General features: G+C 42.8%; 2 protein-coding genes across 5 annotated transcripts in view; both read right to left on the minus strand.

The window, feature by feature from the left end:
* Positions 1 to 11,842, minus strand: part of arhgap46a (Rho GTPase activating protein 46a) — a 32,418-nt gene extending 20,576 nt beyond the window's left edge. For 2 of the 3 annotated variants that reach the window (XM_084543313.1, XM_084543312.1), the window contains exon 1: positions 43 to 780. In XM_084543313.1, coding sequence (XP_084399439.1) covers positions 43 to 587 — 545 coding nt within the window. In that variant the 5' untranslated portion in view covers positions 588 to 780. Of the gene's footprint in view, positions 1 to 42; positions 781 to 11,659 lie in introns of those variants that run through there. The other variant, XM_084543314.1, reaches the window with a different exon arrangement.
* A 413-nt stretch (positions 11,843 to 12,255) lies between these two features.
* The window catches only part of sulf2a (sulfatase 2a), a 13,764-nt gene continuing 2,019 nt past the window's right edge, over positions 12,256 to 24,000 (minus strand). Inside the window, exons 4-20 of one of the 2 annotated variants that reach the window (XM_084542512.1) lie at positions 21,617 to 21,786; positions 20,030 to 20,180; positions 19,602 to 19,777; positions 19,270 to 19,398; positions 18,925 to 18,981; positions 18,679 to 18,808; positions 18,028 to 18,235; positions 17,360 to 17,621; positions 17,152 to 17,248; positions 16,956 to 17,050; positions 16,820 to 16,879; positions 16,563 to 16,729; positions 15,161 to 15,303; positions 14,908 to 15,016; positions 14,791 to 14,824; positions 14,206 to 14,259; positions 12,256 to 13,834 (exon numbers count right to left, since the gene is read on the minus strand). In XM_084542512.1, coding sequence (XP_084398638.1) covers positions 13,804 to 13,834; positions 14,206 to 14,259; positions 14,791 to 14,824; positions 14,908 to 15,016; positions 15,161 to 15,303; positions 16,563 to 16,729; positions 16,820 to 16,879; positions 16,956 to 17,050; positions 17,152 to 17,248; positions 17,360 to 17,621; positions 18,028 to 18,235; positions 18,679 to 18,808; positions 18,925 to 18,981; positions 19,270 to 19,398; positions 19,602 to 19,777; positions 20,030 to 20,180; positions 21,617 to 21,786 — 2,073 coding nt within the window. In that variant the 3' untranslated portion in view covers positions 12,256 to 13,803. Of the gene's footprint in view, positions 13,835 to 14,205; positions 14,260 to 14,790; positions 14,825 to 14,907; positions 15,017 to 15,160; positions 15,304 to 16,562; positions 16,730 to 16,819; positions 16,880 to 16,955; positions 17,051 to 17,151; positions 17,249 to 17,359; positions 17,646 to 18,027; positions 18,236 to 18,678; positions 18,809 to 18,924; positions 18,982 to 19,269; positions 19,399 to 19,601; positions 19,778 to 20,029; positions 20,181 to 21,616; positions 21,787 to 24,000 lie in introns of both variants that reach the window. The other variant, XM_084542511.1, reaches the window with a different exon arrangement.

Below are 24,000 nucleotides of genomic sequence, written 5' to 3' on the forward strand. Positions count from 1 at the left end.
TTCCAGACTTACTGCAGCTACTCAAGATTTGGTCAGGCTTACCTCTGTGGGTCTTTGCTGCCATCTGTGCTGTGTTCAGTGCTGCTTCCATCTCCTTGAGATCTGCTGTCCACTGCCGGATCCAGCTCGGAGTTGGCAGTCTCCTCGTTGGGCTCCAGGGTTCTGGGGACAGGGCTGTCGCTGTCATGTTCAGGCAGAGGTGTGCAGCGCCCCTGGCTCCCTACACTGCTGATACTCCCTGTGGTCCCATGGTGGTGCCTCTCCACACCTCCTCCAGTCTGCTTGGCCTCACTGCAACGCTTCATGGCCTGGAGCTGGGAGAGGGGCACTATATCGGCTCCCTGGGGTCGATGCCAGACTGTGCGGCGCCCAGTAGAGTTGTAGTAGTAGAAGCGGCCACTGTGGGGGTCAAACAGCTCCCACCACTGGTTACCATCTGCCTGGCGGACAGGAACGCCTGTCGGGGGATCCCAGCCGCATTCCCCAGTGGCTAAATTCACATACATACGCTCACGGGAGCGTGGCTCCAGGATCTCCACCCAATCAGAGCTGAATGACAAGAAACAAGGAAACGGGTGAGGTGTCATTTACATCTAAAAATGGTAACAGATTAATCAGCAGGATACGATGATGCATTAAAGGCCATAGTCACGCCTGAGTACTAATCAACTCGACAAGCAGTAAACAACTCATACTGTTTGACAGACTGAGAGGTTTGCAAATGCCCACTTGCCCATATGGAGAGAGTGTTAATGTTTGTGTTCCCTACATGTATCCATCTGCATGTGTGTGTAAGCGGTGATGTCATCTCTAGGCAGTGGAGCGGCAGGAGAGATGGCGAGTATGTGAGTTTTCTGAATAAGGAGACAGGTGGACGCACTCAGTGAGACACCAGGCACGGAGTCAGCAGGGCCCAGAGAGAACCATACGCTCTGAGTGCTACTAACGCAAAAACCACTGAGCTTAACTACAATCACAGGGTGGCAACAGCCAGCTCAGCACAATACATACAGAAAACAAAGAGACAGTGGAGAGTGGAAAAAGAGAGTGATGTAGAGAGAGGAAAATAGAAAAAGACAACCCACTTTCCGGGCACCGATAACACACAATTGGACCATGAACTAAATTTCAGAGAAGTTATAGGACACTCTATTTTTGTTTGAGGTAGTGACATTAAAATGCTATCGAAAGTTATCACGCCACATTATAGCTACCTTCATAAAATCATGGTCAATAAATACATCTGACACATAAGCAAGGACAGCAGTTTGCTGGTGCTGTATATCCAGGTCATGCTACCCTTTAGTGGGCTCAATTTATGTCTCCTTTGATCTAGTTCCCTAATGGAGGCCTTAACTGTGCCAGCAAATTCATGTGGGAACAGGAACACTGCAAACAGCCAGTAAGAGTTCTTTACCAAGTCTCAGCATCACAGTAGATTCCTAGATCACAGCCAGAGATAGGACTCAAAATATCCAATAAATCACAGGGCTCCATTCTTTTCTTTCATAATGAACACTTGAGGGTCCTGGCAAGGGTAGGTCTTTTCTATTCTTTAGTATCCCACCCAACTAAAGCCTCGTATCTTTGAGAGCAAAGTGCCGGTGGGGACGAATTAGTGTCACAAGAATCTGCTGGAGGTTTGGACATTTTCCCAGCTTTCTCAGGACAGAAAAGCTTTTCTTCTCCCTGTCACGGTTGGTTGTGGTATGAGCCTGCTGTCCAGGCTACCTAGGATGATCAGAGGGAGCAAGAAGCTTAGGATGGATAAGAGTGCCTACAATGTCCACCAAATACCCACATTCGCTTCTCGTGTGCCTGCCAAATCAGCCCTGTGTGCACCATGGCCATGACATAGAGGAGTGCGTTGCCAGTCAGCTGTGCCAGATTTACAATGTCTCCCTGTTGGCTACAACTCACTGGGAACAACAGCAGTTCTCTGTTTTAACTGCAAATCTTTGAATAACATTCATGTACCTGTTCATCAAGTATCAACCTCCATCTCTTTTACGTGCTCTCCATACCAAGAGAACATGGAATGAGCATGAAGAGAAAGTCCTGCAGAAGTCTGTGCAACGGGGCACATGGGCAGACAGCGCCCCATTGCTATAAGCTGAGAAGCCATCTGGACAACCAGGCAAGTGGCATGTAGTTTCTTTTTAAAAAAATATTTGCTTGCATTGTAGGGCTTGGATTCCATACGCCAAGTCTTCACAGTCTGACTTCTCACAAAGGGAGAGGTCCCACAATGAGGCTCAGCTATCAGCAGATGACTTTCAGACAGATTAGATCCGCAACACTTAATGGGCGGGAACCCTAGCAAATAATGGGGCATTCATAGCGGAGGCCAAACCGTCAATACCACCCCACACATACCATAGTCTTCATCCTTTGAAAACTCCACAGCCTCAAAAAGAGACGTTCCCACACTGAGAAACGTCTCTCTCCATGCTGCATTCCCTGTTATTCAGTCCCGTGTTTGTCATCACTCTCTGTTAAAGCAGCATTTGCATCTGAGTCCAAAATAAAATAAACCATTGCCTGAGGGGTTTACTAATGGGCATCAAGTAAAAGAAAGCTGTGAGTGTGTGTCCCACTCTGAGCTTTAATTCATATCCCCAAATTCCAAAGCTATGACGAAGCAGAATTTAAAATGCTGGACAGTGTCCTAAACACCCCAACAGGAAACTAGTGTTTGAGGGTCAACTGTTGAGGCCATAGCTGACGAGTTTAGCAGCATGGGGCGCAGTGTTGCATAAGGACTGTTCCCTCTAGGCAAATAAACGGCAGCTAGAGCTAAAGGGGGAGCCTGCTGGGCAATGCTGACATGACCTGAAGATGGGTCTGTGTTCAGGATCTGCAAAAGCTTTTGGGACTACTAAAGAAAACAGAGAAATTACCATTAAATGGGCTTAGCTAGTAACAATGGGGCTGGTCTTCTGCAGGTTAACTAGAAGTGAGATGATTTATCTGTATTTAAAAGGACTACTGACCCCACCAGCAGGTGAAGAATATAACACTGACCATCTTGTGACAATCCAATGTTCTGCTGGGAAACTTTTGGACCTGGCATTCGTGTGGCTTTGACTTAGACATGTAGCACCCACCTAGACCAGACCAATGTAAATGAACCTCAGGATATTCAGCTTAAGCTGATCCCCTGACTGAAGAAACCGACAGAAAGATATAGCACAGGACTCCAAAAGGCAGAGGCAATCTGCCTCACCCTGCAAATGTTCATAAATGGTTTGGAATGCAGTCTGCTCCCGCTCAGCGAACTTTTACTCCAACAGATTTGTTTTATATTGATCTAAAATTAACTTGTTACACATATGGTCCTATGACTAAATCACACAGCACCTGATTTACCTCTGGGGAACCTCAGTCTAACTGAAGCAGATCTGTACACCACAGACTCGTATAATGAGTTTGTGCCGTCCTAAACGTACATTTCACTGCCTTTTGTAAACATGTTAACACAGAGAATAAGGAAGCAGTAGTGGTAACAGATTTAACAGATTCTACTAGAACCAAAATCAAGAATAGTAACTTTTAGTTAATATAAGCCTTCAAGAACATAAAGAGATATTCCCACTTTTAAAGAAGCATCCCTTACTTTTAGTTTCATTGGACTTCAGTTCATACATTGGGGGATTATCACTCGCCTGGTGACAATTCTGTGTCAGAAAACTGCCCAAAGGTTTGAAAGATATGGAAACTAAAGTATGAAATCCCACGTTCTATTGACTCTTGTGTGTGTGCTCTCCTATGAAACACAGAGTCTCTGTCTCCGATTTGAGTCAAAAAGACGCTTCAGTCGCCTATGGTTATTTCACAGCAGCTAAAAATAAAGCTTGTCAAATTGAAAAAAAAAAAAGAAAAGAGCCCCAGCTGAGACCAAGAGGCCGAACTGACATAAAAACGTGCACACAAACCCACCTTCTCTGCCATGTTACCCCCCAGTCACAATGTGCCAGAGGCTTTCTGAAGAAGAAATACTATAGCTAACATCCACAATTTACAGTCAGCTCCGAAAATAACTAGGACTGAGAGTGTTTTCTCAGAGTGAGGGAAACAACAGAATACAGCTCATGGAATCTGCTCCATTGTTCAAAGCCCACGCCACAGTGTAAATGGCACTTTTCCCAGCAGCGGTAAACATACAGGACTGGACAATACATTCACTAGAAATAGGGCAACAAGCAACCTTGTGTAATTGTTCAGCTTTGGATTTCAAACAAACTCAAATACCAAGATGACTGTTGATTTCCATCAAAAAGATAAACAATAGAGAGAGAAAAACATTGTTTTCTCTGGGCAGCAGAGAGTTGAGTTTTGACTAAACTATAACAGCAGTGTTTCATCTGATAATCTGGTCATGCCTGAAGTGCAGTTTTATGCTTCAGTGCCACTGTGGCATGTCTGATAGATGGATAGGACACCTTCAGACCCTGAGCCACATGGTGATATTACTGAATTAATTTATCCGTAAACTTGTTAATGTGAGACAGACAAAACCAACAAGCCAGTTAAAGTCCCATTTATTATTCTGTACTCTTGTAATCTAACCTCTAACCTTTTGCAACAACAGACTATTCTGAGTTGTTGCTTGTGAGTGTCCCTTGTGGGCCGAAGCAGGCTGAGTTCTCACACAGGGCCTGCCATTCATCTAGGAAACCTTAGCACCCTGGTCACCAGGCACAGCAACAAGTGCCAAGGTCCACCCTTGCTGGTATATTTACAGACCTGCTACTTCCTATTTAGAGACATAAAACATCCTTTCTCCTTAGATACTGGCATAAAAATAAGTCACAACTTGGAGGAAAGGAAGGACTTTCAAGTTTAAAACTTATCAGCACAGACACACAACTATTAAGGATGTAGCAACAACAAGGGTAATTTGCTCTCACAGAGCAAGCAGAGGCCTGCACCTCAATATAATACAGAAAGTGATCTGCCAAAAGCAGACGTCTGTTTGGTTATGTATAAACCATGTACAAAGTCTATTCAGCATGGCTGCTAGGCAACCTACTTATCTAAATATTGTAAAACAAGAGCAGGGACATGGACCAACTACTGAGAGCTTGGCAGCAATTTCAGTAGCTGCGCCTAACAAAGAGCGTAACCGTGAACCTGGCAAGTTGAGTGCTGAGACCAGGATCTTGCTTTCTGGCGTGAAGAGGGCAGCAGTACTCACGTGCGCAACACCAACAACATCACCACAAAGAAAAAACAGCAGTGCAACAAATGGAAAGGCCCACTTTCCATTAACAGACATTGGACTGGTCTCTTGTACTCTTCTTTTCAAGTATTTGTTGCATTCCAGCTATTCAAACGTATTTATTTCTGCTAGTAGCAAAACAAACAAATACCCCCCAAAATATGAGATATAACCAGAAACAGCTCAATAATATGGACCAAAAATCATATCTTCATGTTTTTGGGCTGTGTGGCGATGAATATATATAAATATATATCTTGGTATTTACTGACTAGTGGGCTAGATGTTCAGTTTTAAATCAAACTAATAAGTGAGATGTTGCAAGCACTTCTGTGAAAACAGTCATTTAAATAAAAAACTAATAATATCCAGAGTTTCAGAGTTACATGCACACGCTCATGCCATTTAAAAGGGGGAGTGTAACTACGGTCGACCATTGTTCTATAAACGCCTTGCATGCAGGCTGATGGTAGCGAGGCAGCTGCATACAGAGTAACTTCTAGTTCCCACTCAGTTACTGCAGAGCACATACTCTGACATCAGTATGGCCAAAATCTATTGTGATATTTACCGCAAATTTAAATAAGCAGAGTCTATGCGTGGGAAATATTGCTACCCCTAAAAGTGTTCTTTCAAGTGTATATACTGCCCAGCCCTAGCTTAGATACACATTGCTCATGAATGTAGATGGTATGCAGTTGTTGTCCTTATTACAAGCATACTTGTAGAGCTGTAGGTTTGGCTCCTGCACTGAAAAAACAGGCTACACTGCACTAAGGCGTCCAGAACAATCACATGGAGAGAGCGCACGTTTCAGATGACAGAAAAAAGCCCTGCACCTGTCGTTCACACATTCTTTGGTCCTTTTGTTTGACACCTCCCATTCCTGCCGCGTCACCAGAGTCAGGGGTCAATAGTCATGGCACAATTGCTCTGCGTTTGTTGCATATAATTTAGCAACAAACAAACCAGGGTGAAGACCGCGGACTCTGTCATACAGTAATGGACCTCTTAGAGGCATCCGTCCCCTCATAAAAGTTAATGCTAGGGGTTGGGATGCTGTTTGCTTACTTGATCTCTGACTTTAACTGTGCTGTATTTTGCAAATGGGACCACAAGGAACACACTGCCTGCCATTGTTACCCTTGTGCCTATTGTTTAAATTTCCACAGATTTATTTATCATTCAATTATCATTATGCCTAGGTTACTTTGAGTGACTGATAAAACCTTGAATGGGTGACAATAGGATCTGTCCTAAATTAAAAATCCTGATTACTATTCAGTTAGAGTTCATAAAAACACAAAATAAAGTTTAAAATATATGTTTTTCCCTCGTAGTTTGGCCTTTTACCCCCCCCCCCCCCCCCCCCCCAAAATAAAAAGTGAGATTCCGAACACCTGTTGCCAAACAATCTCCAAAGCAAACACATTTGAAAATAGCAGACACCTGTTGCATAGGCAGGTAAAACAGACCTTGTGGAAAACACTGACACGTGACTGCAACATAATTGAAATTGAAAATATAAATAAATAAATAAAAATTTGAGCAGACAGAAATTTGTGTAGTGTAGTCATATAAACTATGTTTTTCTCAGCCTTTTCTATCTACTTTAAACCTCCTTTCTCCCTTTCTTCCTAAACTTCAGCAGCAGTTGTCGGTGTCCATTCCTCACTCGCCTTGTGCTGACATTGGCAAACCAGTTTGGGGGTCGTCTTTCACAGCCAGACACGAGAGGCATGACAGAGGCAGCCTTATGTGAGCCGACCCAGGCACAGAGGAGGCAGGTTGCCAAGGAGGGAAGAGAGGTAAAGCACTTTAAGACCAAACAGCCGGGCAGCCACATGCCTGGCAGAGAGAACAAGGCTAGAGTGGGAGGATAAAGATGAACAGAGGGGTAGACTCCTGAGCTCGCCCTGTCACCTGATTCACCTCCAGAAAGTCCTGCATGGATAATACGTTAACATGCTGTTGATGTTGGCCGTGACAGTTCTGTTATGACAGTGAAGATCAGTACAGTCTCATGACGTGCACATACGGAAAGTATACAAAAGTGCGACGTCCATCACATAGTTCCAAAATGTACCTAAGTTCCTGCAATTTCATTAATTCTCCTCCTTATCAAGAAATACTCTTATCACTCAGCAAAGATGAGTAAATGTACTTCTAACCAACCCTTACATTTGTCTAGTATCACCTGAGAAAAGCGTGATTGAGGCATTTCTGAGTCATTACAGTGACACACCTAAAACTGCAAGAACCAGATGGTCTGGTTTTATTCTGTGTGCCTTACACTCGACCTGTATAAACTACGCTGTACGTGGAGTCTATTTTAAATGTGTGGCACGGTAAATATGCAAAGTGGACTTTTTTGCATTTTGAAACTTTCTGCACAGTGCAATCCTCTGCTTTCAGGAGGACAGTGTTGACCGCTTGTGAAATACAAGCAGATGAATATACTGGTCTGACGGAGAAGTTATACATAAGTCTGTGGGCTCCCTGGGACAAGAAAAAGTAGGTACGTAGTTGAGAAGAACGTTCTGTCAAGACTCATGATCATATGCATTACAAAGCCTGTGAAATACACCCTATTCTGAAGCCTGTGATGGTACAGAACAATGCAGACTATTGTCAGATCAACAGGCAGGCTTCATTCAGCAAGAATCCTCTGTTGCCTCCACAGAGGGGAACCCAGCCTATCACAGCCACGTTGGGGAGGAGCTTGCGACATGTAGAGGAGGTCTGGGGTGACCTCCTTCAACAGCTGCCCTAATCCACAACCAGAGACAGTTTCCCCTCTCCATTGGCACAGGATTAGTCTGAATCTCACAAGGTCGCTCAGCCACCTTCAGCAAGGCCTGCATTTCCCATGCTGCTTTCCAACCAGCAATTTTACACGGCCTAAGTGAATTCATTCCTCATAGCTGCCAAAGAGTTCACCGCCACTGCAACAAACTGATTCTTCATGAGATGCGAGATAAAAGTGCCTACCTCACCACCGGTTCCAGGAGAACATTTTTGTGTTGGCAGTTGAATGTTACTTCAGATACCCTCGCAGTAATCCGCCTACAAACTAAATGCAGAGAAGCGACGCTCTGTGATTTCTGTATGGAGAGTATTGTCCTGAGCGGTGCCTTCTCCCACGAATGCTGCAGCTTCCAGCAGTAATGCTGGGAACTTCCGGCCCTCTCACTGCTCCACCGAACAGTTACTGTCTGTCTGAGACCCCACTCAGCAACAGGCTCAATAAATTCCCTTTTATAGGAGGAAGCCTGACCAAACACAAGTCCCTGTCCGTCTTGAAATCCACCCCTTTTCCTTAGTTGAAGAGCATATGGGGACATTTCAGGTCAGTTAAGGCTCTGGACGAGAGTGAACATGTGCAGAAGAGGCTGAGGACGGGATCAGGGTGTTTACCACAAAGCCTGGCCTTTCTGTCCAGTGCACCAGCTGTCGGAGCAGGAACAATGGGGTCACTTGTCCAAACAAGAAAAAATGTATAAACCTATTAGGGTGTAATTGTGCTTAATAACCTTAAACATTCATACTCCAAAACGTTATCTTGTAAATATCATTGAGTGTTATGAATGTATATATGTTCTGCACCGGCATTTAAAAATAAACTCAAGAATTCAACCTCCAAGTATTGTCTGTGTCCTGCCAAAACAACATTTTCCTTTTCTATCGGCCCTGCTCGACCACCACCAGTAGCAGTTTGTAACTTCATTTGAGTGGGACACCATCCCCCCCAGAATCCTGCCCTGCTGACATGACAAACGAGGCCAGAGTCTAATCCCAGAGCACAGTTACAGGGTCAGCAAAGGGGTCAGTGGCTGGCCGAGGAGCCACACGGGAAAGAAACGTCCGGATTGTCCTCTAGAGGAAGTGAAGGTGCATACGGCAGACTGTCTAGGATTAGAAACGCAGAGCAGCCTGGTGAAGATGTTAACACTGGGTATGTGTGGGCCTGAGGGGAGGAGTGGATTATGATTTAAGAGGCCATCGCAGGGGATCAACGTGTAAGGAACAGAGTATTATTTCCCTGATAAGAACAGACTTGTTGTTATGTTGTTACAGATCTGGTTTTCATGTAGACCTCATCTATGTTTTCCTCCGTAACATCATATAAAGTTGTCAAACTCTTTTCAAGCAGATGATTAATTCGTTCATAAGCCTATCTTAAAAATACCACAAGTTATTATCCCCTGTAATGCCACTGAGTGACGATCAGCACTCTTAGCATCATGTTCAACCTAGTGCAGTAAATCAGCCTTTAATCCCCCACAGTGACGGTGGTGGTGGCGGTTCAAAATGTCAGCGGTTGCACAGGTACAGATAAATGTGTTTGGGCAAATCGACTTAACCTGATTACAAAGTCAAATAAAAAGTGTGTGGTTGAGTGTTAAGATCGCTGAGCCACAGTACAGGAAAGGAAGGGGTGAAGGCTGGAAGATTCGGTTTGAATCTGTACATCTAAACTGTGTGATTATATTACTGCAATGTGTCAAAACATAGCAAGTCACTGTCAGCGGAGCTTCAAATTCACTTCCTCTCAACAGGCAAACGGTCTCTTCCATTGTCAAATCCTCTTTGTTGAAAAGGCCTAGTTTTGATTAATCTTGTTAAGGGGGGTGGCGCATGGTTTGTTTTCTCTTGGCTGGCCACTATTGTAAGCAATCAGGACAAACAGTGAGACAACGTCCTATTGTGATCCCTGCTCCTCACACTGACAACCTCATGAACGGAAGAGACGTTTTCAAAAGGCGCCAAATGGATTGTTGTCTTCCACTGTCATCCTGCCACCTCTGTCTGAGAAGTAGCAGTGAAATCTGATGGTAGATGAATCACAGTTCACCCTCTGCACTGAGATTCTGAGGGACCGAGAAGGTCAGGATGTCTAACAGAGGGGGAGCTCATTTTAAGAAACTGTCCCACAGAGAAATGCTTTGAACACTCAACACCATGACACCAAATGGACGTAATGACGTCTTCACTTTAAGATGTTGTTTAAATTAGTAACTTTGAAATGTACAAACTGTGATTGTGACTACCATAGCCTAATTATTTAGTATAACTTTCAGCTGTATGTTAACTCTGACACCTTTGTATATATAATAGAATTGAACCTATATAACTCTAATGTTCTGAGAAAGGTCCTGTGCCAAAATGAGTAAAAAAATTTTGTGATGTGAGCCAAATAAATATGTGAAATGTGAGTGTTTTGTCCTGGATTTGGTTTGAGATGTGCTTCCATTTTACATTTTTTTTAACACTTTGATTCACAAATCCATGTACCATTTTCTTGTTGAAGCATAACTTCTTTTCATAGCACTGATATTAAATATAGTGTAGGACGGACAGAAAGCTAGACGTCTGCAGAAACCAATCCCAGGCAGATGCTAATGACAGTCATAAGATGAACACCAGTTGGGCAGGGAGGTGGTGGAAGTGCTGCACCCAGGAAGTCAGGTTGGTGTGCCTGTGCCACTAACACCTCCGGGCTACAGAAATGACATCTGACTGAAGGGCTTACTTGTCAGACAGGCGCAATATTCAACAATGGTCGCACATGTAGGAAAAGGAATATAAGCCATCAAAGTGCCATCAATTTTTAACTACATGAAGTCACAGCGTTAAAGTCTCCATGTGAAACATGTGTGTGTCATGCCACAACAGCTTAAGGAAAGTTTTGAAGCGAACCTAGCTTATCCTACACATCTCAGCAGCTTTAAATAGATTGCAAAGCAAGCCTGTCTCCAGCAACCCATGAAAGCCAAACAAAGTTTTAATGCACATCTGCAGCCAAGGCAGATGGCGAAGAAATCCGACATGTGGACATCAAACCAGAAAAGCCAGGAGCCACCAGTAAAAAAATAAAATGGGAGCAACAAATGGGACTGTGGAACATTTGCCTTCCGTCTGGGTTACTGGTCTCTTAACCACAGCAAAGGAGTGAAGTTAGTCCAGCCAATTTGCGGACGAGTTAAAAGAAAAGTCAAAAGACGGAGCTGCTAGTGATAAATAAACAGAAGAAAGGAAGCTTAAAATCTGAATACAGCTGCTAAAATGCAGCTAATTTAACTCAAACTCACAGATAAAAATTTAATTCAAAATTCCCCTCATAGTTTACTAAGCTTCATGCTAGCAACTACTAAATAGTACTGTTTATAACTACCCGACGTTAAATGCACTTTAAACAAATTAATAACAAAACTACACTAGCATTTAAGAAAGTTTTCAGCTTACTCCATTCACATAACATATTTTTTTCCTGTTTAAAAGTATTTACCAGTACTTTAGTTGAGCCTTGTTAACTAACACTCAGAGGTCTTGTTCACTGTCTGTTAGCTGTCGGCGGCGGGATGATAGCGAGGCGGCCGCGCTTCAACGGCTGCTAAACTTTCTCCAGTTAACTTTAAAATTATAAAGTAAACTCACCTTGTCCCGGCCATTTTTCTTCACATTGTAAACGAGGCGTAAGCAAAATGAACGCGTAGTTTCGCCAGTGTCTTGATGAAGGTTACTTTTCTGGTAGCACGGAGCGGTGCGGGGTAGTAGTGAGCACGGGACGGTCCTCCGGCGGTGAATCCGATACGGAGTCTCCGCCTCTGCGCGTGAGTCATAGGTTGTGATGGGGGTCACACAGTCTGCACCGACCACCCCTCCCCTTCTACCCCACGGCCACCACCCTTAAAGCCCCCTCACTGGCACGTCTGAAGAGAGTTGAGCCAAACCATAAACAAAATATTTAGTGGCTCACTTGGCTGAACAAAACAGAGTGATTAAATTAAATGAACTTTAAAGCTCAGAGGGAACCATCGCTGTCTTCTAGCTTTCTTGGACAAAGATCATATAGTTTGTTTTCAAGTTTATTTATCATGTCTGTTACAAAAGGCAGGATTTAAATTTTATTTATGTATTTATTTATTTTTTTAAGATTATGTTGTTGAAAAAGCAGCTAAAACCAGATCTTAGTTTGAGTAGCCCTCGGTTGCTAATGGAACAATGCGGTTGCTATGCGACACATTTGAATCCACATTTGAATGTGATATCAAGGATAAAATGCTAATTTCTCATGTATTCTTACTTGACTCAGCCAGCCAAAGAGATGACAACCTTAACTATTATTTCATTATCACCAGCTTGTTATTAGTTTATTATTCTAACTATAGTGAGCTGTGAAGAGACCCAACATATAACCAGTTAGCCTGTGCTCAAGCAGACAGAGACACCTGCTGGACAGGAAAACAAATGACCCATCATGGCATTTCAAAATAAAAGTCGGCTCATATTTAAGGTCAAACAACACTTTATTCACAATCACTATCTTCAATCAAGTCTATGGAAATATTTGCTAAAAAAAACGAAATCAAAGACGCTAACAAAGGTAGCTAAATTTCACATCAATAAGTATTACACGGTGGTGTTTTTCCTCTGGCACAGAGTAAACTATAAATCCATTCATGTGCATGGCGCATCTCTTCACAGTGAACCATTTAAGTGCTTTTCCGATGTAAAGAAGGAAAGGACAAACATACAAATCTCGGGCAATGACATTTCTCGCGCTACATTTCTTCCTATAAGTTCATTTTGTCAACTCATATCGTACAATGAGGTCTGCCTCTTCGGTATTATAAAAAATATTGTAAACATTTATATTAATTGCACAACATACATTCAAATACATACTGTTCTGTACAGCAAAGATTTTACTTCTGTATTGTTATCCCGTAGCACCATTTATAGCAAGCTGAACAAACTATTTGGATACTTCTACAGTGTGGTACGAACGAGTAAAATAGCATTCACTAATGACACATGTCAACGGTCAAATATGCAGGAGGACTGTATCATCGTGAAATAGATGGTTGGTGTAGTCCTGGTCATGGTCAGGGAAAGTCCTACACTAAGGTCTGTGTATGAGTTTGAATGATTGCAGACAAACTGGTCACCTCACATCTCATCTGTGAGGAAGGTAAAGGACATTCATCAGTGTTAAGATCAACTATAATACAAAAGATTATGGCGAAACGTTCTCGGCATTATAAAGTCCGTATTACTTCCATGTGCAGACACATTGGTGCAGAAAAAGACTGCATGTCTTTCTGAGTGCCAGTTATCCAGGTAATTAACATGTGCCACAGAGACGTCATGAGGCCATAACATCACTGTGTAGCAGCGGAGTTGACATGTGACTCATCATGTTTCCATCCAGTCCCAAATGACATGAAAGAAAGCTGATTAAAGCTGTATATTATCTACAAGCGTTTCTGCTAGACTCAACTGTCCCATCTGATTTACAGCATCCTGTTGACAGTAGCAATCCTGACAGATGATGTACATGTGTGTGAAATGTGTTCCAAACAGAGTCTTTAAGTGTCCTCTCAGCCTCAGTACCTCCTCTACCTGAGTGAGGACTACAAAGAGCAGCTCTCTCACAAAATAAACCCAGATTAGAGAAGAGTAGTATTTCAGTTTATGGTCCGTTGAAGTGTGGTCAAGGTCCTTGGGTTTGCCTGCACTCCACTTTCTTCTTCCTTCACTGGAGGAGGCCGATGTTGATGGTTGTGGGATGCAGGTGGTTAACCAACCCACCCTTCCCAAATCTGCCCTCTGTGTGGGGGAAATATAATATAAGTTAAATGTGCCACTCGAGGCATTTACTGGAAACCGTGGCTCCAGTTGTGGTCTGTTCCTACCAACACTGCGAGGAAAAGTAAGAAATGACAATAACAGGACTGAGAACACAACATAATGGGTCAATGTCACATCTGCATTGCTTTACTGAAATTGACTCGAGAGTGGCAATGAAAAAGAAGATGACACAGCTTTGCAATGCAGATAAATGAGAATTAGAGGAGCACAGATCTACAGTAAATAGGAGCATGCTGCTGGGTCATCTGACCAAGCTAAGAAAATTTGCATGGAGATAGGAGTAAAGCTTGGCTGACTACAAAGAAGCAGATGGGTTATGACAAACTCACAGCGATTTGGAGGAGGGCTTCTTCACTTTTGGCCTCTTTCGACGATGAACTGGCCTGAAGCATGCACAGCACGTAATCACGCGCAGGGCAAATGCACGTGCATGGAGACAAACAGGTATATACACACACAACATCCACACACGTACACACAGGTGCACACATGTACATGCACACACTCACACACACACACACACACACACACAAAAGGCACACAGACATACACAGGCACACACAGACACACACACACACAGCAGAGACAAGCAATTAGGCCTCATTACAAAGAAAGGGAGCAGCAGAAGCTGAAAAGCAGGCTTGCATTTTAGCCTTCTTTGGCTTTGGCTTCTGCAAACTAAAAAGGCTTTGATCACAACAGTAAGGCACCATGGTAAGTTAAAGAAGTTCAATTTCAGAACAAAATTAGTGTATTTTATTTTCCCCACTCCCCAGATGACTTGCAATGAGTGGAAACATAACCAACAACTCACTAGGGAGGCAGGAACGTGACTGAGTTCTTATTGTAACATGAATTCCATCTGCAGAGTTTGTAAAAGTAATCAGCCGTGAGCAGTTAAGAGGAAGAAATACCTGTATTCACTGTAGTAGCTTCGCTCCTTCCCTCCTGAAAGGAAGTAAAGGTAAGATTAATCTCAGTCTGAGAAACTCTGTAATCAATCATGTTTACCCCAGAGGGTTTTTACTCACCCTTTTCCGGGTTGCACTGCTTATGTCCCTTGCAGCCCCGTAAATCCATGAGCTGTTGATGCATTGAATTCAGAACGTTGCGATCAAGGGTGCTGACTCCATTTATTAGCTGCAGGAATAATAAAGTCATAATGTCAGTGAGGGCTTTGGAAACTTTGGAAGAAAACTCTACCCTTTGTGCTCACAGGAATGCACCAGAAACCATGTTGTGGCATCAATTTATAGTTATTATTGGTCTGTACAAATGAAATACCTGGTATGGGTCAGTGTTGAGGTCAAAATACTCCAGGAAGCCAGTAGCAAACTCACAGAACAGGAAGTTGTGTGTGTCATTGATGGTCCTCAGGCACCAGTATGTGTTGTTGTTGGCACTAGTGCATGCACAGAATGGACCCACTGAGAGAGAGAGGGAAGGGGGAGTGGGTGAGGAAGGGAGGGGTGAGAGTGAAAAACAAGGGATTTTATAGTGTTCCATATATTTGCTCTGGAAAATAATGTCAAAAACAAAAAGATTTGTGCCAACAGAATATTCTGATGTGATCATACCTGTCAAGTTTTGGATTTGAAAATAAGGGAAATTTTCTGGCGCCCGCCACGAGCAGTCCCACCACCCCAACCAAGCTCCAGTATCCCTTATATACCCCTTATATCAGGGGTATGCCCCTTATATCTACCCGTATATATATATTTAAATTGTCATATCAATAGTTGTTACAGTGTTAAAAGCTCTATCCATCTTTGTTTTTATTTTTATCAAGAAAAATTGGTGCACTGCACCTTTAGAAAAACAGCGCTGTCTCTTTAAGAAAGACGGTAGTCTTGAGTTGTTGTTGAAGTTGGATGTGTGCCGCTGAACTGAGGGCATGTTGCGAATATAAAGTAAAAATAAATAAAGATGAACGTTTGTCTTGCTGTTTGTTTTGGAGTTGCAATGGACAAATGTTTTAAGCTAACATCTAAAAAAAAACGCGATCTACCCGCACTACCATCACGATCTACCGGTCGATCGATCGACATAATGAGCACCCCGCCTTACATTTTAAGCCAGGTGTACAAGAAAGATAAAATCACCACTTGTCAACTACTTATAAACTACAATTGGCTTTATGCACAGCTGCACTACTTCCTGAACTTCAGCCAGCTCCTTTGTTTCCTGTCTGCCATTATTGGACAAACTGATTAATCCAGGTGTGCCTGACCTCAGTAGTCACAACAACAATAATCAGACACACCTGGATTAATCAGATTTACATGAGGGTTTTGTTTTTTTGGCAGGAGTGCCTTCTCTGTCGTGGCGTCCATCATCCATCTCTGTTTTTTTCTTTTTTTTTCTCGCGTTGTCACTCATCATCTGACGTCACACATTAACCTCGCGACAACTGCCACCTACAGTACCTGTAGTAGGCTACTGCAGGTGGCAGTTATCGCGAGGACTAGTGACAGATCTCAGATTGGGAATATTTTTAGTTATTTTTTTTTTTACTCCACCCGGGCCCGGGGTATTACTATTTTTTAATAACGCAGGTTAAAATACGGGAGATTTACGGGAAAATACTAATACGGGAGGACGGCAGGAAAGAAGGGTAAAATACGGGATACTTGACAGGTATGGATCTGATTCAGATCACTCTCGACAGCCATGTGTGGTTCCTCACTTGTCCAGAAGGGGGCAGTCTGCCAATGGTGGTTGTCATGGGTGAAGCAGGTGAGGCCTGGCATGCTGCATGTGTCGTTGTTCTGGAGCCTCTTGAGGAATTTACGTAGTTTCTTTCTGCGTTTCTGCTCCTTCTGCAGCCACTGGTTCTTCTGCTTGGATGGCACTCTGAAAATAACATTTAAAAACATTTAAAAGAGTGAGATGAGAGGAGGAAATGAAAAACCTTAATTCTCTGGAAATTCGTATTCGTTCTACCTGAGTGAATGCATTCGTCCTGCATTGAGCCGGAAGGTCTCTTTATTCTTGACGGGATAACTGAAAAGACAAGAGACACCTGCCACATCTGATGGATCTCTGTGCTGATGACAATCTGGCACTGATGGATTCTCACCTGGGAGTGTCACACTGACACTCTTCTGGACGCACTTTTTTCAGGTGACCTTTGACCTCACGCAGGTTCTTGATTTTGGTCTGCAAGGTTTCAATCTAAACGAAGCAAGAACAACCACAGAGTCCCCCACAGTTCATTCAATACAACCTATAAAATGGGTCTTAACTATTAGATTCAACAATTAAAAGAATAGTACCTCATGCTCAATGTGCAGTTTGTGGTCTTTCCATGCTTGAAGGGACTTATAGAGGCCCCCATCACACTTAACTGTGTCATTCATCAGGATGGAGCACCTGCAGGACACAAAAGAATAAATGGAATCATTAAATACCATCCGTATCAAGTCTAAATGATTTAATCTTTGATCATTTACCCTTAAATGCATTACTGCCACATACACACACCTGTAGGTGACTTTAAGTGCTGCAGCTGGTGTGAGTTTGTCACTGCTGGGGGGTTTGGCAGTGACTCCCATGCCACTGAACTCCTCTTCATTGTCTTCCTCATTCCATGCCGCTCCTCTACTATCTGTGGCCCAGCTGCTGTTCCTGGACCCCAGGGGCCGGTAGCCCTCCTCTAGGTCCACAGCATACAGATCTCCATCCAGCTCAAATGACACAGAGCGGGCCCAGCGCTTCCTAGACACAGTCTTACTGGACTTCATCTCTGCATAAGACGAGACAGAGGAATCTGAATAAGATGAAAAAGTGGCATGTGTTTTTGGTACAGTATATCAAGATGTATAATGGCAAGCGAAAACCAGCACATGATAAAGATCCTTTCAATTAGTATCACGGTCCATGAATAATGAATGCGTTATTTCAAGGCTCAGTGATTAAAGATTCACTTGTCTACTGTAGTCCACCACTTGATGGCAGCACTGACATGTCTTTCTCATCTCATGAATACTTAAAAAGCTGGTTATTTTAGCTTCAGATTAATGGTCCTGTTTGGCAGGGCTTTGTAAGCCACTGCAAGGACGTTTCAAAGAACAAATGTCTTTCTGAACACTTATCAGATCTATAAATAACAACCAGGACAATGCTACATGTGAGTGACAAGAGGTACTCACTCTTCTTGGTGAGCAGCCTCTTCCTCTTCAGGATGGATGGTTTGAAGCCCACGTCACCGCAGTTACAGCTGTCGGAGTTGGATGTGAGAGACAGCTGGGAGGCACCGCTGGCCATCAGAGCCTGCATACGCGGGGCATAGAGACTAGCCATGCCCTTGCACTTATACAGCCTCAGCTTGCCAGTCGGGTCCTCCACACACTGCCACTTCTGAAAGGAGGGAAGGGAATATGAAGGAAAAGACAAATTTGAATGTGTTTTCAGGCTTATACAATGGTAGAGCATCATTTTCAAACATCATGTTGTTTATGGGGTTATGCTAAAATACGTTGCACAGACTTCAAATGGTGCTCTGCAGAACCCTTAAAATGCAAGACATATTCCAGACAAAGAATTATAATTGTTCTATGGCGAATCTTTTCTGATTCAGATTTTTTTTTTAAATCACAGGGCTTTTTATGCAGACACACATACATAAATACCTTCATTATGATGGATTAAAAATCCAATTGACACTTGAGTGTCAATTGGAACCCTAAGAGTCCAATGACTGAATATCATACTTGTTAAAATGCAAACAGACAGCAAATCATCACCCTGCACGAACTACACTCCATTTCGTTCCCCTGAAACTACTCCTGTAGGTCAAGTACCTGTCCTGGCTGCTGGCAGGAGGTCTGGTACTCTGCTTTCTGGCACAGATCCTTCACCCTTTGGTATTTTGGCAGGAAGTTCTCCTCCTGGGCCATTTCCTTCCCATCAGCCCTCTTGTGCGGAGGCTTCCTGAAAGCACAGAAAAAGCCTTTTTCAACCAACAAAAAGCAAGGAGTCTGATGGTGTCAGAAGACAATGCCTCGAATAAGAACATGTCTTGCAAAAGGTCAATCAATAAACCATACCCTCTCTCCACGAGGAAAGAATCTCTCCATGTTTTACCCTTCTTGTTCAACTGGAACCTGCAAAATGAGTACAGAAGAAATGAAAGCTCTGCGAGAAACCTCTGTGATATTTGTGCTGAACAAACACGCACTTCATTTTCAAATGCCATCCGTGTAAGGCACTGAGAAGAAAGTGGTGTAACACATTTATATCTGGATTGCAAATTTCATTATAGCTGAGAAAACACAAAGAAGAAAGTAAAAACATCGCTTTTTGACGCATAGCCACTTAACATTTCTAAATGCCATGTTTGAATCGTCTTTTGAATAACCAGATATTGAAGAAAAACAGCACAGCGCTTTCACCTATTGACTGGCCGGTCTGTGTCCAGGAGCTTGAGGATAGACTTGCCGTCCATTTCTGCAGGGATATCAACACCAGCCATGTCCAGCAGAGTCGGGGCCAGGTCAATGTTTAACACAATGTGAGGATTACTGCGAGGCAACAAGAACACATTTTTATACAGAGTTTGAAAGAAACACACAATGTCATATTCGATAATATCATGATATCAGAATCCACCAACTTATGAGAAAGATACTTTACTCTTTAGCTACAAAACGCTCCACTATATTAACTTGTGAATGACCAACTTTAAATGCAGAATACTAAATTTAACTAAAAATAAGTCACTCACGTTGTTCCTTGTTCCACATTAGGTCCTCGTACGTAGAAAGGTACGCGTATATCAAACTCATAAGGCATTGATTTGCCCTTCACCAGGCCAAACTGTCCAATATGGTAGCCGTGATCTGAGGTGTAAATGATAAAGGTGTTGTCCAGCTCCCCTGTCTCCACCAACATGTTGTACACCTACGGAGCATATAATTCATTGAACACCCACGTACTGTAAAAAGTTTTACCTCATGTTTGATGGCTCAAGTCTCTTGTGCCAGTTTCAAGGAAAAATGGATGGAACAATTTACCAAGTGTGTCAGTGAATACATTATACAGCCCCAGCCAGAACAAGCACACATCTCCCAGGACCTGAGGCTGTCAGATGAAATGTGTGTGTGTATGTGTTTCTATGTTTAAGCACATCTATCTGTCTGCTTGTCTGCCCACCTTCTCCACACTGTCATCTACAGACAACAGAGTCTGCATCCTCCTGCGCTGAAGCATGTTTGTGAACTGCATGTGGACAGGCTTCATGGGTCCAGTGTAGCGTAGGATCCAGTGCTTGTCTGGGTTAGGAGCATAGTTGTAGCTGGGGGTTCTGAAATAAATAGAGAAGAAAAAAAAAACACATAATAAACATTTCATTTTGAATGCTTCTTTTACATCTTAAAGGAGAATTACTCTGTTCATATCCATCCGCAGCTTTAACTTGTATAATAGAAAATGTACCAATATGTGCAGTCACATTGTGAATTCACAGCAGTATTCTCCTTGCGTTGGCTAATGTCTCCTCTCCCTTTCTTTCCAAAGTTTTAAGTAAACTGTTTATGCAGTGCTGAACTGGAGGTTACATAAACCACGTAAAATGCAAAGTGTTGCAATCAATAGGCCTGCCCACAGTGGGCACAGTCTGATCAATATTTAACTCCAAGCCATATGGAACTTTAATTATGTGAGAATAAAATCTGCTAAAAAGCTAATGAGAATATAGAGAATATCTTTAACGTTTAAAGTGGATCGATTTGACTTTCACATAATGCTAATGTCTCACAGCTTAGTCTGCACTGGCAACTCTAATGTATTGTATTGTGAAGCTAGTCTGTAAGGTGGAAAAGAAGGTTTATTGCCAAAGGAGTGTAGGACTTTTACTGCCTCCCTTTCTCTTTTTGTGGTTGATAAGGATGGGGGGGTAGCCAGAGATGGCGCACAGGAAACATCACCCGAGGGAGAGCAAATTTATGGAGAAAGAGCAATTAAAAGTTTGCACAAAGACAGTGAATTTTTAGAATATTCTGTGTGCAAAGCCTGTGTGGCACAGGTTAATGATGCTGGAGGGATTAGATAGAGCAGGAGGAGGATGTGAGGGGGCTGGAGAGAGGGGGCAGAAACTGCAGTCTCATTACTTGCCTTAGATACATCTCTAGAGGCCAATAGTAGGTCTGCTATTAGCTAGCAGCACTAGACAGCCAGTCAGGAGCATGGAGGGCCATGAAAACAAAGGCTGAAGTGTTAAGTGTGTGTGCATGTATAGAAATGTGTGTGTATGCATACAACTAAATCATCACAGATGCAATAAACATGCAGCATTCATGCCTCTTTTTGATCATGGCTGACAAATTGGTTACAAATTAGCAGGGCTCATTATAGTGGTAACACTAATGTGAAGAATGCATGAGCCAGGTAAACCAGAGAGAAACACTGGCTGTGCAAGGAGAGGCCTTGCCAACAGCATACTGCAGACAGAAGAAGATGAGATCACGCTGAGATTATGGAATTTATGCCATTCTGGATCAAATGAAAGGGAGCCCGAATGCCTAGATGACTCATAGGCAAGCAAATGGATATGAAAATGTAAAAATGTACCCTTGTAAGATTCGTCCCACAGAAAGGAAATATGTTTACATTAACAGTCCTATTTAACAGTTTGCAAGTATTTGTGCACGTATTATCATAAAATATCCCAAAACTATTTGAGTGTTCATAATTTGGTTTTATAGCTTGTTTTGACAACTTGAAGCTTGCTCATTTCCTTACATGTGCTGTGATGCATTGGAGAAGGCAGAGCTGTACTGGGGGGCTGAGTCCTCTGGACCATGCGGAGCAACATGACTCAGGACCATCATTACAGGGCGGTGAGGGTACATCCTCTTGGACATTCGGAAATAGTTGATGCTGTCATTGGTAATGATGTCTGTCAGGTAGTCCTGTGGAACAATTAAATGTTGTCTATTAAGCATTCAGAGACTGACATAGAGATTATCCAAAACAACTAAAGTGACTAAAGAAGCCACTTGGATGGCTTTTGTTTTAGATATGTCATGATCTGGATGAATGAGATTAAAATAGCTGATGTCTAAACATTCAATACTCAACCAAGTCAGAGCAGGGTCGTTTACACACATGAACTGTGGACAATTTGTGGAGCATCACGTCCAGAGTTGCCCTTTAAACATGAAGCAGACAAGACAGGAGACTCTCCATTTCAATCACGTTCTCACTAATGAAAATATTCTGACGGTTTTTGCTGAGGTGTGGTGCCTGCGCAGAGTGGGCTGTTGCTTGCTGTGAATACTCCAGACAGTGACCCGGTTTATTCACACACTCAATCTGGCATTACACAAGCATCGTGCTAGGGAGCTGGCAGAGTAAAGTCTGTTGAATGTCCAATTTGATTGAATCAGACATTTCTCACATACAGCTCCTCTGGGTGAAGTTCAGAAGAGGTCAATGCCTGTGTGAAAACTACGCTATACGAGTCGAGGTGAAGACAGTCAGTGATTATAATTAACTGTTTCTTATTAGTCTCTAAAGTTGCAGCTTAAACCAAAGGAAAGAGTACTTTTAACTGGATCACATGTAAAAAAAAAATTACGTCTCAAATAGAGAATTGAGATGAGGTAAAGAAGGAAACTAATAAAACTATTATAAAAGGGATGCTTTTCTTAAGTTCTAAACAATTTTGTAACGCGTTACAGTAACGTAACTACTTTTTCGGGTAAAAAGTAGGGTAACGCGCTACTACTGAAAATTTGGTACCGTAACGTAGTTCCTTTTTCAAATCGGGGCAACGTTACTTTTCCCAGGGACAGATTTGACAGCGACGCTGCTGCCCCCCCCCCCCCCCCCCCCCCCCCCGCACGCACGCACGCACGCATCACTGTGACTCTCTCTATCGCGCTCTTCTCTCTCACCGGTAGGGTTGCCAACCGTCCCTTGAAAAACGGAATCGTCCCGTATTTAGAAACAAAAGTACGCGTCCCGTATTGAGCTGAAACGGGACGCACTTTGTCCCGTATTTCCGTTAGAATCAAAAATAGTGTGTAAAATGTCAATGAAATTAATGAATAACAGGGCGCTTTATATGAACATTTACGGTAAACTGTGACCAATGAGGGGACAGCGGGAATCCCGCTCATCTCATTGGTCGAGGTACTGTCGCTTGCGAAGAAGATACCGGAAGACAACAAAGCAACAACTTCTCCTCACACTTTATGTTTGCACTTTTCTTATTGCACTATTAACAGAGGAATGTTCTGCTTTCTGTTGTTTTATATTAATTTCTACAGTTATAAGTTAAACAGGACAGGTTTTTGTTTAAGAAAGATATTTATTCTGTTAATTTTGTATTAAAATTAAATTGTTGAATAACAATTTAATTTCCAAAAGGGCTAAAAAAAAATTCACCACACCGGGAAGGGTGAAAGCAATCAGGTCTGCCGGCCCTGCCAATGAGGTGTCCCTTATTTATTTTTCAGGGAGTTGGCAACCCTACTCACCGGTAGCCTGACTCTGTCCAGGGACAGCGGGCCCGTCCCGCATCACTCTCTCTGTCACCTGACTGCAGCTGGATCTCTCTCCTCTCATCCTGTTTCTGTCAAAGATAACGTGTTGTGTCGGGCTTTTATACAAGCTAATGGACGTTAACATTAGAGCTAGCCTGTTAGGTTACGTTACAAGGCTGGTAAACGTTGGCTGCGCTGTTTCTAACCTACGTCCACTTTACTAGTCCCAGCTTCACCGTCACCAACTTTTTTTTTTTAAATATTTGTTAAGAAAGTCTTTAAGGCCTCTATTTTCTTCTTCTCTTCTCTTCTTCTCTTATCTTTCCTTTTCTGATCACCGGACTTATGCTGACCGGACATTTTGAGCGTACTGAACTTCAAATCAAACGGCAACATCAAGTTTGGATCAGTGGCCAAACCATTTTTGTGTTGGGGGTGGGGGGGTTCTTGACCACTATTTCAAGGACAATTAGGAAGAAAACAAATAAAAAGCTTTTATGTAAATCAAATATTATACATTTTTTCCCACAAATAGGCCTATTCTAATTAATTTATTTATTTTAATTATTCCATAATTTAATGAGGGCCCCGTTCTGGGCCCTCTACCCTGGGCCAGGGACAGCAGACCCGTTTGTC

This window comes from Chelon labrosus (genome assembly GCF_963514085.1).
Source record: "Chelon labrosus genome assembly, chromosome: 4".
NCBI lineage: Eukaryota > Metazoa > Chordata > Actinopteri > Mugiliformes > Mugilidae > Chelon > Chelon labrosus.